The 16,118-nt window shown below is 38.3% G+C and overlaps 2 protein-coding genes across 10 annotated transcripts in view; both read left to right on the top strand.

The window, feature by feature from the left end:
* Positions 1 to 15,686, top strand: part of SPICE1 (spindle and centriole associated protein 1) — a 70,486-nt gene extending 54,800 nt beyond the window's left edge. For 2 of the 5 annotated variants that reach the window (XM_034658597.1, XM_034658605.1), the window contains exons 14-18: positions 2,968 to 3,458; positions 5,576 to 5,759; positions 8,093 to 8,195; positions 9,180 to 9,267; positions 14,156 to 15,686. In XM_034658597.1, the coding sequence (XP_034514488.1) occupies positions 2,968 to 3,458; positions 5,576 to 5,759; positions 8,093 to 8,195; positions 9,180 to 9,267; positions 14,156 to 14,335 (1,046 nt within the window). In that variant the 3' untranslated portion in view covers positions 14,336 to 15,686. Of the gene's footprint in view, positions 1 to 2,967; positions 3,459 to 5,575; positions 5,760 to 8,092; positions 8,196 to 9,179; positions 9,268 to 10,486; positions 11,863 to 14,155 lie in introns of those variants that run through there. The other 3 variants (XM_034658586.1, XM_034658589.1, XM_002923490.4) reach the window with 2 other exon arrangements.
* Positions 15,687 to 15,778: 92 nt separating this feature from the next.
* CFAP44 (cilia and flagella associated protein 44) overlaps positions 15,779 to 16,118 on the top strand; it is a 143,976-nt gene continuing 143,636 nt past the window's right edge. For all 5 annotated transcript variants that reach the window (XR_004624728.1, XM_034658557.1, XM_034658567.1 and 2 more), the window contains exon 1: positions 15,779 to 16,111. Coding sequence is in view for 1 of the 5 variants with exons in the window: in XM_034658563.1 (XP_034514454.1) it covers positions 16,104 to 16,111 (8 nt within the window). In the remaining 4 variants the exon portion in view is untranslated. The remainder of the gene's footprint in view (positions 16,112 to 16,118) is intronic.

The raw sequence follows: 16,118 nt of genomic DNA, 5'->3' as shown, positions 1-16,118 counted from the left end.
TTTTTTTTAAGTTCACCAAATTATATTTTTAGTTTTTTTTTTTTTTTAAAGATTTTATTTATTTATTTGACAGAGAGAGACAGCCAGCGAGAGAGGGAACACAAGCAGTGGGAGTGGGAGAGGAAGAAGCAGGCTCTAAGCAGAGAAGCCTGATGTGGGGCTTGATCCCAGAACGCTGGGATCACGCCCTGAGCCGAAAACAGACGCTTAACGACTGCACCACCCAGGCGCCCCTATATTTTTAGTTTCTAAGGAAGAACATTTCTTGGTGTTTGATTGTCTTGTTTTCTTTGATGCTTATTACAAATGCATTATCTTGGGGCACCTGGGTGGCTCAGTTGGTTAAAAAGCTGCCTTTGGCTCAGGTCATAATCTCAGGGCCTTGGATTGAGTCCTGAATTGGGCTTCCTGCTCAGCAGGGAGTCTGCTTCTCCTTCTCCCTCTGTGCTCTCTCTCTTTCTCTCTCAAATAAATAAAATTAAAAACAAAAACACAAAAGCAAAATACATGCATTATCTTCCAGAAACTCTCTTCTGAGTATACCCATTAGAATTTTATTACATTATCTTCTGTACTGAATTTTCCTTCTCTTCTTCCTAGTTTTCTGTTCTGTTTTCCTATCCTGGTTTTTCTCTTGTGTGCTGTTGGTTTTCCTTATATGTCTGGTGATCCTTTATTGCCCATCATAGTTAAGAATAAATGACTAGGGGCGCCTGGGTGGCACAGCGGTTAAGCGTCTGCCTTCGGCTCAGGGCGTGATCCTGGCGTAATGGGATCGAGCCCCACATCAGGCTCTTCTGCTATGAGCCTGCTTCTTCCTCTCCCACTCCCCCTGCTTGTGTTCCCTCTCTAGCTGGCTGTCTCTATCTCNTCTCTATCTCTGTAGAAAAAAAAAAAAAAAAAAAAAAAGAATAAATGACTAGACTGAATGTTATAGGTGGTTGGTGTAGGTTTTCTCTTCTGGGGTGTAGGTCGATCTGGTATGTTTTCCCAATAGGTTTTCCCTTCAGCAGTTGCTTTGTATATATGGACATGCTCTGTTAACTGCAGGCTTCCTGTTAGGGTATGTAAGTAGGATACCACTGTTTCACTGGGGCTACCACATTTGCTCTCCCCAATGCTATTTTTTTTTTTTTTTTTTTTTTTTTTTTTTTTTGCTTTTGAAGATGGGTGGGACAAGTAGTGAGCAAACTTGACCAACATAACTATAAAGCAGATGAACTTTCAAGTTATTCTCCAATTTTCAGCCTACCTCTCACTTTCTCCCTCTGTGCAGTCATCTTTGAGCTAGCAGCCTTTTTAGGGTTCTCCCAGAAAGACTGGCTTTTACCTGTAGCTTCCTTATAACATATATATGTTCTGAACTGCGGCTTCTGCTCAATTTCTTCTTTCATACATTTCCCATCCACTTTCAGTCTTCCAGAAATGTGTTGAAATATGTCCTTTGCTAATGACTCTCTTCCTAGACCATAATCTTTACTCATGTGGGTTTATTTATTTTTTTATTCCCTTGTTGTCAGTGAAAGGAGGCGAGTCTGTAGTCTTGAACTAGGAGCATTTGTTTCCCCAGTTCTCTCCCTGTTAGGTCATTTCATCTAAACTACTCCTGCTTAGGGCTTTGGTGGCCTCCAGGTTAGTAACTCCGGTGTACTTTTCTTCTGTCTTTGTGTTTTTAGGTCTTACAGTAGTATTATATATGGTTAACCACTCCTTCTTGGTTTCCTTCATACCACATTCTTGTAATATTTCTCTGAGCATTGTGGCTGCTCCATTTCAGTCTGCTCTGCTAGCTTCTCCTCTTTATGCAGCTCTACATGTTGACTTCCTCATGAGTCGGTGTGGGTTTCTTTTCTCACTCCATTCTTTTTCTCTAGATAATCTTAGTCATTCTCATTGCTCCCGATACTGTCTATATGCCAGCGACTTCCAGTTTTTTATCTTTGCCTAGATGACTCTCTTGAGTGTCTGTCCCATGAGTCTATCCGCTTGGAGGGATATTTGGATAAATCATCAGGCACTTAAACTTATCCTGTTCAAAATGGAATTCTTGATAGCTTCTCTTCTCCCAAATCTGTTCTTATCCTCTCCATCTCTGTAAATTGTATCACTACCCACTCAGTTGTGCATGCCATCTTGATCTGTGTGTTTCCTTTACTCCCCGCTTCCAGTTCATCACTCTTAGTTCTGTTGCCAAAATAGTTCTCAAATTTACCAAATTCTCTCCATCTCTATAGCCAACATATCTTCATTGGAGCTATCATCATCTTTCTCCTAGACTCCCACAATGGCTTACTGGTCTCCCTACTTCCATTCCTAGATTTTCCAATTAACACAGCATTTAAGAAAGATAAATTGAGTCATTGTCAAACCTTCTCCATGTTTCATTGCTCTTGGATTAAATTATAAAATTCCCAACATGGCTTAAAAAGTTCTGTAGGAAATAGTTTCTGTACACCTCTCCAATCTTATATTTTTCCAGTTCTCCCTTGTTGCTGTGTTACATTAAATCGGCCTCATTTCTTTGCTTTTTCCTATTTTGGGGAGTTCACATATGTTGTTCTTTCTGCCTATAATGTTCTTTGTGCTGCTTTCTGCCACATGTGTAATCATTTTTAAATTTTACTTCTTCAGAGATGCCTTTCCTGACTATCTTCAGTTTACAGTAGGTATTTATACTCCCTCAACCCCCAGGATTCCCAGATATGAGTTAATACGTATATTAAAATGTGAACTTGGCAGACTTTCTTACAAGGATACTGATAAAGCCTTAAGGAATATAAAAGTCTCTGTATTTGATTGTTTGAGGTGGCATTGCTGGTATATTCCCTGCTAAAATAATTTAGGCATTCAGAAGCCAGACCCTTCTATTGAATACATTTCTAACTACCATGATAAGTAATGAGATGATTGTAGTGCCAGTCTGTGGCTAAATGATGCATGTTTATTCTGTTTTAATTTTATCTACAGTATTAAGGAGGACTGTTCAAACTCGTCCTGCTCCACGAATTCCTCCAACTGTGGAAATAATTGAGAAGGAACAAAACTGGGAAAAGAAGATCTTACCTACTGACACAGACCATCAGAATTCAAGTGAAGAGAGTCGTCTCTTCACTCAGAGGTGGAGGGTGTCTCACATGGGGGAAGATCTGGAGAACAAAGCCCAGGCTCCTTTTGTTAACCTCTCACAGCCCTTCTGTAGTTCCCATTCAAACGCTCAGCAGGCCAGAATCCCTGAGTTCTCAGAAGAGCTCCCGGTACTGGGAGATGGACAGCAGCTTAGAACAAATGAGGCATTAATACAAAGAAAAGACATCATGGCACGAATTGCTGAGTTGACACTGCAAAATTCAGCTATCAAGGCACATCTGAATAATATTATTGGGCCAGAAGGAGAGCAAGGGGATGGAGTTCGGGAATTAAACAAACAAGAGACAAGTCATGCGAGTGACCTGACCACCGTGAGTACCAGTTCAGGGTTGACTGGGGACATTTAGGAATTTAAATACTTTGCTGGAGTACGGTGATCCTGGATATCTTTGAGGCCGCTACTAGAAGGCCTATGCTTTGTCATGTCCTCATCACAAAATAAGAAAAGTTATTTATCAGTTTATTTAACACATACAGTAAAAGACGACAGCATAAAATAGAAAAGGAGGAAAATGAATGAGGAAAATAGGACAAAGGTCAAATGTGTAGGAGAACTGAAATTAAGCTGCAGATGAACTTATAAATATAAAATGCAGAATTAGTGTGAGTTGAAGGCCTGCCACACAACTACATTTAATTGAAAGCATTTTTACTCTTACAGGGGCTCATACAAGAGAATTATGTGTAGCCGGCCCTCAACTCATGAGGAGTTAATTTTTTAGGACACAGAATGCATTTTCCTATAGAAAGGATGTTTCAAAGGATTATTGAACTCAGACTTTAACGTATGTCTGACTCATCTGCAGATCTTGCTACAATGCAGTTTCTGATTGAGCAGTTCTGAGATAGCACCTGTGCGTTTTTGGCAAGTTCCCAGATGGTGCCGGACCGAGGATTATACTTTGAATAGCAAAAGTCTGCTTATTATAGTGCAGAAATTTTATAAGTTAAATAAACTGTAGGCTAACCTGGTAACTTAAATCTTCATTTTCTTGTTCGTGGGGAGGAAAGGGACTTTAAATTCCAACTGGCGGTGTTTATAACACATGTTCTCATGCTGGTCCTGGTGATGGGAGAGACTTCCTTTTACCCCTTCTTGAGCCAGAGTGGCTCCTGTCAGGGTCCTGATAGGGGACGGAATAGTGTTTTAGCAGGGGGAAGGAGCTGGGCAGCTTTATGGGTTAGGGGTTCTGGAGGTGATGGCTTCTATAAAGGCCTTTACCAATGATAGATTGAGGGCTTCCATGAGGAAGTTTAGGAAGGGGTGGGGGTGGGGGATAAGGGCCACCTCTGTCAGCACAGGCTCACGGGAAATAAGGGCAGTATGAGTGTGGAGTCACAGAGTAACAGAAGGGACTGGTAATCTTCTACCAGGAAGAAGTGTAAGGAGTGGGCAGCCACCATCGGTATAGATGTAAGAACAGATTGCCTTAATTTTGAGTCATTGGAGGCATTTCTGTGTTTGCAGAGTTTTGACAATTATTCGAAACAGGTAACTAACTCTTGGTTTTAAGAAGGCAACAGAGTTAAAAATTGAGCTTGCCTGCTTTTCTAATTAGTATATGCATCAGGCTAGTGAGGACAATCTATTATTGTCCTCACCGCCCTCTTTGTCATAATCTGAGTTTCAAAGTGATCTTTAAACTGCTTTGCTTATCTCTCTCTCTCTCTCTCTCTCTTTTTTTTTACTAATGGGCGTAAGTTACAAATTAGTGATTTCTATTAGGAAATTTTTTTTTCCAAAGGGACATATTTAACTAAATGAGGTGATCAGGAATGACACATATATTCCTCTCAGGAATTTTCATATTAAACTTACATTATATTCCTTGGGTGGCTTTTTTATTCTACCTCTTGTATTCCTTTCCAGTCACCACTTTTCTCAAATTAGATATCTGAGGCCAAACGTGGTTTGGGGCGGCTGACCCCTGGTCCAGAAGAATGATAATATTACTAGAAATCTTTGCCAAATAAGTCCTGGTACGTGTATGACGATTGGTATGATAGAAGCATCTCTCAAGTAGAGCAGATCCGCTTTTCTATATCGTGATTCAAATGCAGATCAATCATTAATAGACCTGTTACTTAGAAGTCAGTCACTAGCAGTACTGTCTTTGCTCATGGGATCTTTTGTGTATCTCAACAAACATGAAGAAATGCAGGGAAGCTTTGCCCTACAGATATTCTCCATGGACAAAGGGACTAGAGGGCTTATGTGGCACCAGTATCAGAAGGATTAGTATCCCTTTCCTTTAGCCCCATTTTATTCAATTAAATGACTTTTATTCTTTGCTTACTGTTCAAGTTTACATATAATAAGTGCTGTGAATAATAGCTGGCTCTTAGTGGAAGCGTTTATTTTTAGAAAAAGTCAAAATTGTTTGGATTGTTTTTAATGTGGAATTTGTGCTTTTTTTTTTTTTTTAAGACTTTTCCAGCAGCACAACCTCTAACACCAAGTAGCATGGAGGAACGGATTGCGGAATTGAATCGGCAGAGTATGGAGGCTCGTGGAAAACTCTTGCAGTTAATAGAGCAGCAGAAACTTATTGGACTGAATCTTTCCTCTCCACCGGTATCACCCATTCCATCACCTCTCAGAGCATGGACTGGTTGGTCACAAATTCATGATTTAAAAGCCAGACACATGAGAGTTTTCACTTCCTTGATTTTGCGAGTATACATTGAGCTGAAAGAAATCTCAAAGCATGTATTTTAGGGCCTTCAATTTTACATAGAAGGAAACAGACCTAAGTCACAAAATAAGTGAGAGAAATAAGACTAGAAGCCCAGTCTCCTGGTAGAAAGCTATTCCATGGTGCCTGCAGTTAATCTTTGGTGTCTAAGTTCTTAAATTGCCCGATGTGTAAATAGGATTCATCATAGGGTATGATTCACTTAGGACCTATGCAGCGGCTAAGTATAAAACATGAGCATCAAAATGATAATTTAGCATTTCATCAGCAACAAATTACAAGTTATTTTATTAAAACCAATTAAAACATTTTCATTTGTAAATTAATCTTCCCATTCTGTTATTTTATTTAGGAATGTGATAAACTAGAGGGGATTCTGAATAATAGAATAGTAACTGAGACATTAGTTGTCATAATATTTACATACAAAAAGGTATTGATGAAATGAAGTAGATTTTAAGTTGTTCTTTGGCAAAAAATTGAATTACTAAGACCCTCAAGGGATAGAACTGTATGAAGGCTATAGAGAGACTAATTTTGGCCCAGTGTAAAAGAAGGTTCTAATTGTGAGGGATAGAAAATAATTATATCAGTAAGTAGTATGTTCCCTGAGGTGCTCAAGTGTTGGTGTTTTAGAGGGATTCATCTGTCCTGAGGCTGTCCTAAGGTATCTGCCAATAAGACTAAATAAAATCTTTTTTATTTCAGTATAATTAACATACAGTGTTATATTAGTTTCAGGTGTACAATATAATGATCCAACAGTTCTGTACATTACTCAGTGCTTAGTGTGCTCTTAAGTCTCCTTCACCTGTTTCAGCCATCCTCCCACCCACGTCCCTTTTGCCAATAAGACTTTTTCTCTCAGTTACAAATCATTTCTTTTTTGAAATTTCAGACCTAGAAAGCAGACTCTTGAAAATTACTGGAAAATGACAAATAATGCATTTCCCCAGGGCACTTTCTCTTTGCGTATTCTAGGCTTCTTCAAATGACAGCTTAGTCTGCTGTTCTCCATAGTCACGAAGCATAGAGGCAACTTCTGATTAAATCACTCGATACATTTGAGCATCTACTACCTGCCACCCTGTTCTGGCCCTAGGGAAACTGCTTCGAACAGGACAAATCCCTGTTCAACGTTATGAGATAATATTAGCTGGCACTAAGTGCAATGAAGAAGAATAAAGCAAATTACTCTTAAGAATAATTTTGTAATTACATTAGACATCTGTTTCAATTGTTCTTTAAGGTTAAAAGTACTTCATTTCTATTATCTTATTTAGTCCTCAACACACCCTGAGAGTAGACAGAGCTGACGTTACAGCTTTTTGATACATAAGTAAACTGAGGGAAAAGAAGTTAAGTGACTTGTCTGAAGTTCTAAAGCAAAGTGGTAAATTTGCAGACCTTGTTCTTTTCATTCCAGTGGTTATATCTCCAAGATATTCTTTTTTGGTGTTATCTCCAAGGTACTCCTTTTTACAAGTAGAATTCTTGGTTTCACGGGTACTTTTGTGTGCTATGATGATAAAGATGTAAATAATCATATGCCACGCAAAACCTGTTTTGTTTTGTAGGGTAATGGAGGAATATGTTATACAATTAAATATGGTTTCATTACCCACTAAAACCCTGGGAATCACTGGTTTTAAGTAGTGATACCTAGGAGCCTCTGTAAAACTGCCTAGGTTAGACATTAAGTCTTTCATTAGTAGATAGTAAATATTTGTTAATTGATAACCTGCTTGTGAAATATTGAAAATGAACACAATTATACTTGCCATTGGCCATATGAGCTCTTCAGCCAACTTTCCCCTCCTAAGTTAGTGCCTTTAGGAGTCTAATAATGTGATAGATTTAGAGGATTTAAAGTTTTATTGAATGACTTCAGAAATTTTCCTTTTTCAATTTTTTTGAGAATTTTAAATAAACTGTTTTTGACAAAAATCTTAAGATTTTTAGGGCTAGCTCTTAATTTCTGTTTTTCACTTCCAGATCTGACATGATACCACTTGTCTGAAGATTCTGGCTTTCTATGAACTGGCATGCTACTGAATTGACACTAGTAACTAAAGTTTCTTGTCTCACAGTTCATTTTGAAAAAAATCCTTCAAGGGTATCTATGGGCACATAATGAAAATATAGAAAGAACCTCCAAATTTATAATGTGAAATTTGCAGTAAGATAGAAATCAAGTTAAAATTTTATTTTAATGAAGGATTAAATTAATATTTATTTTTATATTTTAGAAGGAGGAAAGAGGACAATTGAAGTTTCTATTCCAGGAGCTGAAGCCCCAGAAAGTTCAAAATGCAGTACTGTCTCTCCTACCAGTGGGATAAATACAAGAAGGTAAGATTACCATGTGAAAAGTTATTTTAAAAAATCATGAATGTGGTGTTTCATTCTCTGTGAAAAAAGAAAGTGCATAGTATCTGACTTAGGCTCAGACAGACTCACTCCTGTAGAGAAAATAAAGCAATTAGAGAGGAGAATTTCTGGGAAAAAGAAGAGGAGTGAGGAACAGGCCTTAAGTAGAACTGTGTGGGTTGGCTGTTGACAACAAAAGTAGGATAATAGCACGTATATAGAGTGCTTTATAGGTTATAAAATTAGGAGATAACATATGACAGGGTGGGTAAATTGACGAGTAGTATTTTTCTCCTTTACAATAAATGAAACAAGTGCATCGAGCTAATTGGGTGGTTTGCCTAGATGGGTCACATGGTTGGTAAAGGGTGGCACTGAGTTCGGACCTGGCTCTTCTGTCTCCGCTCTCTGTGCTTACTGCGACACTGTGCTGCTGTCAGGGCTCTTTACTCTTCCACTGCTTGGCCTTTCCCCCACCCCTGTGTGTGCATTTTTCTCCTTAATGTTAAAAATATTACAGCATGATACTGTAATGGTGGATATTGTCATTATACACTTGTCAGAACCCATAGAATGGATAACAAAAGAGTGAGCCCTGCCATGAGCTATTAATTTAATTAATAATGCATCAATCATCTGTTGTGATAAATGCAGCAACCTGATGCAAAGTGTTAATAATAGGGGAAACTGCGTGGAGGAGGTGAGAGCTATAATTGGAACTCTCTGTACTTTACACTTAGTCTTTTTGTAAACCTAAAACTACTCTTAAAAAGGAAGTCTATTAATTAAAAAAAACAACAACTTAGGTTGGTAAAAACATGTTACAAATAACTTACCTAATTTGAACCTAGCTCAGGCATTCTTTTTCAAGCTCTTGCCAATACTGAGATTTGTCAGTCTTATATGATTTTTGAAGGTTAATGATGATAGACTACTCTCCCACTCTCTTTTATTTCTCATAAATAGGTCTTCAGGGGCTACTAGTAATTCTTGTTCTCCATTAAACGCTGCCTCAGGAAGTGGGCGATTCACATCTGTTAATCCAAGAGCAAAGGTATGTGATAAAATGTAATTGTGAAATGTGTGTAGGGGTCAGGAGAGTGGGGGAGAAGGTGGCTGATTTAGTGATTTCCATTCTTAATTATTCTTGTTATCCTACAGGTGACATAAAATTCTCAGAAGAAAAGAATTCCTAATTCACCTTTACTAGAAAAAACCATTAAACCATATAGTTTCTTTTGTGTTCTGGGGAAGCTAAGGAATTAGATAAAATTCAATAGGATTTCAACATAGACTGGAAATTACTGGTTTCAGGCAAAGCATTCCAGTAATGTGGCGGGACATACAGGTGTGCCTTGAAGTAGTAGATACACCGAGATATAGGTTCCCTCAGTGCTGGTTGTGGCTCTGTGGGACTTTGGATATCCAGGGCCCTGGGGCCACTTTCCTTGTCACTTTACCCTAGTATGCTGTATCTGAGTGTGCCACTGGTTAGAGAAGTTGTGGTTAATCAATGTCATAGTCTTCATGTGTTCTGACTTGCTGGGGATTAGACTGAATAATGAGTGCTTCAGTAAATTTTGAATATTTATAGCCCAGATTAATTTGACAGTCTCAGATATCCCAATTGTCTAGTACTAGAATATTTGTCCTTTGCTGTTTCTTATATCCTAAAGAAGTTTTTTAAAATAAAGATTTATTTATTTATTTGAGAGAGAGAGTGTGTTCGCACATGCATGAGTGGAGTAGGGGCAGAGGGAGAGGAAAGAGAACCTCAAGCAGACTCCCTGCTGAGTGTGGAGCCCAACATGGGGCTCGATCCCACAACCCTGAGATCATGACCTGAGCCAAAATCAAGAGTCAGACGCTTAACCGACTGAGCAACCCAGGTGCCCCTAAAAAAGTTTTAGACTGTTTTATATAATTTGCCCTTAGTTTCTGGAATTTAGTAACAAATTTAATTTACTAAGATAAAATAACTTTGTGATTTTAAAAAGTTGTACCTATAATTTGTATAAAATACTGGATTTATCCTTTATTTAAAAATTAAGTTTCCTCAATCAATCAGGGGATCGTTGACCAGGGAATCAGTTATTCGGGCTCTGTTAGAGAATAAAAATTGCCAATAGCAATTTAATTTTCAGTATCATTTGATGACATAGGATACCTTTGATTCTATGTACTTGGTCTAAATAATTATTAACCTTGAATGGGCTCATGTTTCTGATCCATCTTGCATCTTTCTAAATCCATCTTGCATCTTTGTTCAACAGATTGAGAAACAGAATGAAGAAGGCTGGTTTGCTCTTTCTACCCACGTGTCATAAATGAAGTTAGTTGTACAGAATTTGTTTTCAGTAGTATGTTCTTGAGCTTCCAATGCCCTTTCCCTGCTCCTGCTTTCAAGTTTTCATGTCCTTTTAGATAAAACCTACAAAGATCTTGTGACTTAGTACTTATGGACCAAAGAATAAAGCAATGATTTAAATCTTGGATCTTTTCAAATAAATTCCGAACAACTAACCTATGTACAACCTCCTGTGAACAAAATGTTGGTTATAGGGAAATTGAAGTTTTATATTCTTATAATTTCATAAGTACTGTAAGGTTTTGCTGAGTAACACATTTTACCTTTAACATCTTCATTCAGGGTTTTTTTTTTTTTTGGTCTAGTGTATCTTAAATGATATATTTCTTCAATTTTTTTTCTGAAGAACTAAGTTGCTTTGCATATAACTTACAATAAAATGGCTCTGGGTGATTAAAATGTGGCTTTCAGAAAAATTTAGCACTCCCTTTGATTTCTTTTTGGGAGGGAAGTTACTCTTGTCCATGGCTTTTTCCATCAAGTGAAATGTTCGACTTTAAAAAGTAGGTGTGGGAGCATTTGTTTATATTTGTTTATGTGGATAAGAGTGGTTGTATATATTATAAAATTCTTATATAGTCTTTAAATGTGAAAATGTCATCAGTAATGATAATGTACATCAAATAAATAATGATCATAGACCCCATGCTAAATGCAGCAACATTAATTTATTGGTATATTTAGTGTTTGAAACAGAAATGAGTACAAAAGGTTGCTATCAACTTTCCCAGCCCTGAATCTACTTTGCATTCAGGGTTGTTTTCTTCAAAATACCTGTTGGGCTCTCAGACACTGGCTTTTATTTTAAACTTGCTTTTTAAATTATCTCTGTCCTTTCACTGTGGGACGGGAATTCTCAACCTGGTGTAGTGGCAGTAGGGCAGGGGAAACACATTGAAACTACTTGGGGAACTTTCTCAGACAATACTGTCCCTCCTCCTGAAGTTATTCCTATTCAGTGTCATGTGCAGCTTTCATTTGGGCCTCTTCATTTTGGTGGCAAAAATACAATTTTTCTCTGGTATCACTGATTTTATTTACATGAAGTCATCTGTATTCATTTGCTTTATTACAGATTCTTCCATCTGTATTGTACTTTTTTGAAACTTGGTATTTAGTAAATACTATCCCTGTCTGGAATATAAAACCATTTTAATACCATTCCTAATACTGAAATGTTGAGTTTTCTGCTTGGTTTGTGGATGCATTTTTTTTTTTAATTTTTTGAAGTTTTTATTTAAATTCCAGTTAGTTAACATGCAATGTAATATTAATTTCAGGTGTATAATATAGTGATTCAACACTTCCATACATCACCCTGTGTTCATCACAAGTGCCCTCCTCAATGCCCATCACCCATTTCACCCATCCCCCTACCCACCTCCCTGCTGGTAACCATCAGTTTGTTCTCTATAGTTAACAGTCTGTTTCTTGGTTTTCCTCTCTCTCTCTTTCTTTTTTCCCTTTGCTCTTTTGTTTCTTAAATTCTCCATATGAGTGAGAACATAAGGTATTTGTCTTTCTCTGACTGACCGACTTCTCTCAGCATACTATTCTCTAGTTCCATCCACATTGTTGCAAATGGTAAGATTTCATGTGAATGTATTCTTTGGACTTACATTTTTCTTTTTCTTTTTTTTTTTAATCTTTAAAATTTTATTTATTTATTTTATTAACATATAATGTGTTATTTGTTTCAGGGGTACAGGTCTGTGATTCATCAGTCTTACACAATTCATGGCACTCACCATAGCACATACTCTCCCCAATTGGACTTACATTTTTCTTAATGTTCTTCAGCTGGTTGGCTGTTTACTTTTTTCCCTTATATTCCTTTAAACTTCAAAAGCCATGATTCTCAACTTTGGGAGCATTGAAAAAAGACCAAACTGACTACCTGGGGAGTGAGCCCTTAGCATGACACACACACACACACACACACACACACACACACACACACTTATTTATTTATTTATCAGAGAGAGAGAGTGCATGCGTGCGTGAGAGCACAAGGAGAGGGGCGGTAGGCAGGGGGAGAAGCAGGCTCCCAGCTGAGCAGGGAGCCTGATAAGGGACTCAATCCCAGGACCCTGAGATCATGACCTGAGCTGAAAGCAGATGCTTAACTGACTGAGCCACGTGGGCATCCCTTGGCATGACATTTTTATAAAAACTGCTTGAGGTGATTGAATGTGCAGCCAGATTTGAGAACCAGTGCTCACTGGCAACCTGTAGAACTGACATGTAAGTATCCATCCTGCTAATATTTTTGTTGATAAACTTCAAAAATAGGTTTAAAAAAACCCCAAGAATACTAGATACAGAGAAAAGAGCTTGGCTTTCGAAAGCAGTGCTTCTCAGCTTTGGCTGCCATTAGAGTCACATAGAGACCTTTTCACCTTCTGAAATTCCCAATGGCCGAGTCTCACTCCAGACCAGTTTAACTTAGACTCTGGGAGCAGGACAGAAACATCAACATTTTTTTTTTAAGATTTATATATTTTTTTGACAGAGAGAGAGGCAGCAAGAGAGGGAACACAAGCAGAGGGAGTGGGAGAGGGAGAAGCAGGCTTCCCGCTGAGCAGGGCTTGATCATGACATGAGCTGAAGGCAGACGCTTAATGACTGAGCCACCCAGGCGTCCCAAACATCAACATTTTAAAAAACCTCCTCAGATGATTCTAGTGTATAGCCAAGCTTGGGAAACATTATGAAGATGTTTATCATCCCCAAATCATAAGTTGGTGCATGTTTGGTTTCAAGTAACACTGCTTTGGGCCCTCTTTATCAGCTTCAGAGCCAGCCGCACCAGTGGGTGTCACAGTATGGCCCTGATCAGCAGTGTCAAGATCATCGGAGTACTTGCTCGAAATGAAAATCATGGGCCCTACCCTAGACCCATTGATCAGAAAATCTGGCGTCTGTTTTAATAAGCCCCTCATGTGATTCTGATGCATGCTGCAGTTTGGGAACCGTTGATCTTAGCATCGCAGAGGGGTGAACTCTGCTATATCTGATGATGTACTACATTTGTATTCATTTTTCTAGTCCAACTTCAGATTACTTGTATTTCTTGTGTTAGGACTCAAGTTTTTAGGTAATATATGACTTCTCCAAGATGCCTCAGGGGCGCCTGGGTGGCTCAGTCCATTCTGTCTTTGGCTCAGGTCATGATCCTGGGGTCCTGGGATGGAGCCCGTGTCGGGCTCCTTACTCAGCGGGGAGTCTGCTTCTCCCAATGCCCCTCCCTTGCTTGTGCTCTTTCTCTCAAGCTCTCTCTCTGTCAAATAAATAAATAAAATCTTTTAAAAAAAATGTCCAAGAAAGCTGCTAATCACTTGCTAAACTTCAATAAAATTTGTAGTTTTCCACATTACAGCTTGAGAGAGAAACTGGATTGATAATCAAATCCACAGTTAGTGATACAATCATTCCTATGCTGTATAGGAGATCATTTAAGTTAGCAGAATTTAATAATAATTTACCGTTTAATAAGTGTCAGGCACTGTTTTAGCCACTCTTCATGATTTTATGATACCTTTATGAGGTAGATACTATTATCCTTCTTTTGCAGATGAAGAAACTGAGGTACCAGGAGGTAAGTACCCTCTCAAAGTCGTACAACTTAGGTGTGGGGGCCCTGGGATGGGATACAGGAAGTCTTTGTACAAAGCCTACACTATGCTGCCGTCTTACAGTGAGTATAGTATGGAAGCACAATAATAATTATTATAATAATAGCTATTTTTATTGAGCTATAACTGTGGTTATCATTAAAATTTCACAGTAAAACTGAGTTAGACATGTTTGAATGCCACCCACCTCCCCTTTACAGATGAGGAAATTGAGCCCTGGAGGTGAAGTAAGTTGCTTAATGTCAGGGTGTTGAGGTAAAGCCAGGACTTGAAGCTCCCCCCCCCCCTTTTTTTCCTTTTAGAGAGAGCACATGAGCGGGGGAAGAGGAGCCAGAGGGAGAGGAGACAGAATATTATCAGGCTCCATGCTCAGCACAGAGCTTGTTGCAGGGCTTAATCCCACGACCTTGAGATCATGACTTGAGCCAAAATCAAAAGTCAGATGCTTAACTGAGTCACCCAGGCACCCTTCTTTTTAAAAAATAATTATTGGACTCCTCCTAACTTATAAGAAATAATTGATCTAGCATAGTGGCTAAGGCTGCAAGTATTGCAATCAGAAAGCTTGGATTCAAATGCCATTTCTGCCGCTTGGGCTATGTCCCTGCATAAATTATCTCCTTTTTCCCATTTGAGAATCAGACATGATATATCTTATAGGGATGTGAGGAGTAAGAGAGGTGAGTATATGTAAGTATGTTCAGAACAGGGTCTGACTCATAATAAGCATTCAGTAAGGATGACTGCCAGTTTTTTGATGCACAAATAAACACACTATTTCCTTGTGTTTCCAGATTTTTAAAGATATTATGTAGTGAATTCTTTGTGGTTTTCTCAGATCAGCAATTGGACCCAGTGCTTTAAATTTAGAGACATTTCACCTGAAGATGTTTGGAGGTTGAAAGTAAACATGTTGAGAATATTATTTGAAAATTAACATACTGTTTAGAAATAAGTTTATCCTATGTTTTCTGACTTTTCAGATACCCTGGATATACCATTTAATAATTAATAGTAAAGATAATGTTTAAGTCAGGAGACTTTAAAAGTCAAGAATACTTGACTAAAGAGAACATTTCAACACTACCAACAAATCCATGGAAGAAAGTTTTTGGAAAATTGTGTAACATGGAAACCAATAAACACAAAATAGAACACAACCTTTTAAAAATCAACTTTATTGAGAAATAATGTATATATAATTAACTGCATCTTAATTTGAAAAGAACAACTCATTGACTTTTGGCAGATGAAACTACCACAAGACATTTTTGTCATCTCCAAAAGATTCCTCCTGTCTCTTCAGTGCATCCCTCCCTTTACTCCAGCCCTGGGCAACCACTGCTGTGCTTTTTGTCATCATAGATTTGTTTATATTTTATCTAAAAGGAATCATACATTGTACTATTTTGTGTCTGGCTCTCTAACTCCCCATAACAGATTCATTCATGTTGTGTGTATCAATTTCTTTCTTTCTATTTCTGAGTAGTAGTATTCCATTGTATGGATATTTAACCATTCACCTGTCAATGGCCAATGGGTTTCTTTCCAGTTTTTGGCTGTTGGTGAGTATAGCTGCTATGAACATTCACAGACAAGGCTTTGTGTAGACATAAGTTTTTGTTTCTCTTGGGTAAATACCTCAGACATGGAATGGCTTGGTATATGTTTAACTTTTAGAGAAACTGCCCAATGGTTTTCCAAAGTCGTTGTACCGTTTTACATTCCTACCAGCAGTCTGTGAGAGTCCCAGTTGCTGCACATCTTCCACATTGGGTGCTGCAGTTTACCCCTTCTGGTGGCTGTGGTGTATGTGCCTTGTGGTGAGGATCTCCCAGAGCGTCTCCCAGAGGACTGCTGTGTTTACTGGCCACTCATACCTCTGATATGGTGAAGTAAGTA

The sequence above is a fragment of the Ailuropoda melanoleuca genome, chromosome 1 (genome assembly GCF_002007445.2).
Source record: "Ailuropoda melanoleuca isolate Jingjing chromosome 1, ASM200744v2, whole genome shotgun sequence".
In the NCBI taxonomy this organism is placed as follows: domain Eukaryota; kingdom Metazoa; phylum Chordata; class Mammalia; order Carnivora; family Ursidae; genus Ailuropoda; species Ailuropoda melanoleuca.
This window is presented reverse-complemented; position numbering and strand designations above follow the sequence as displayed.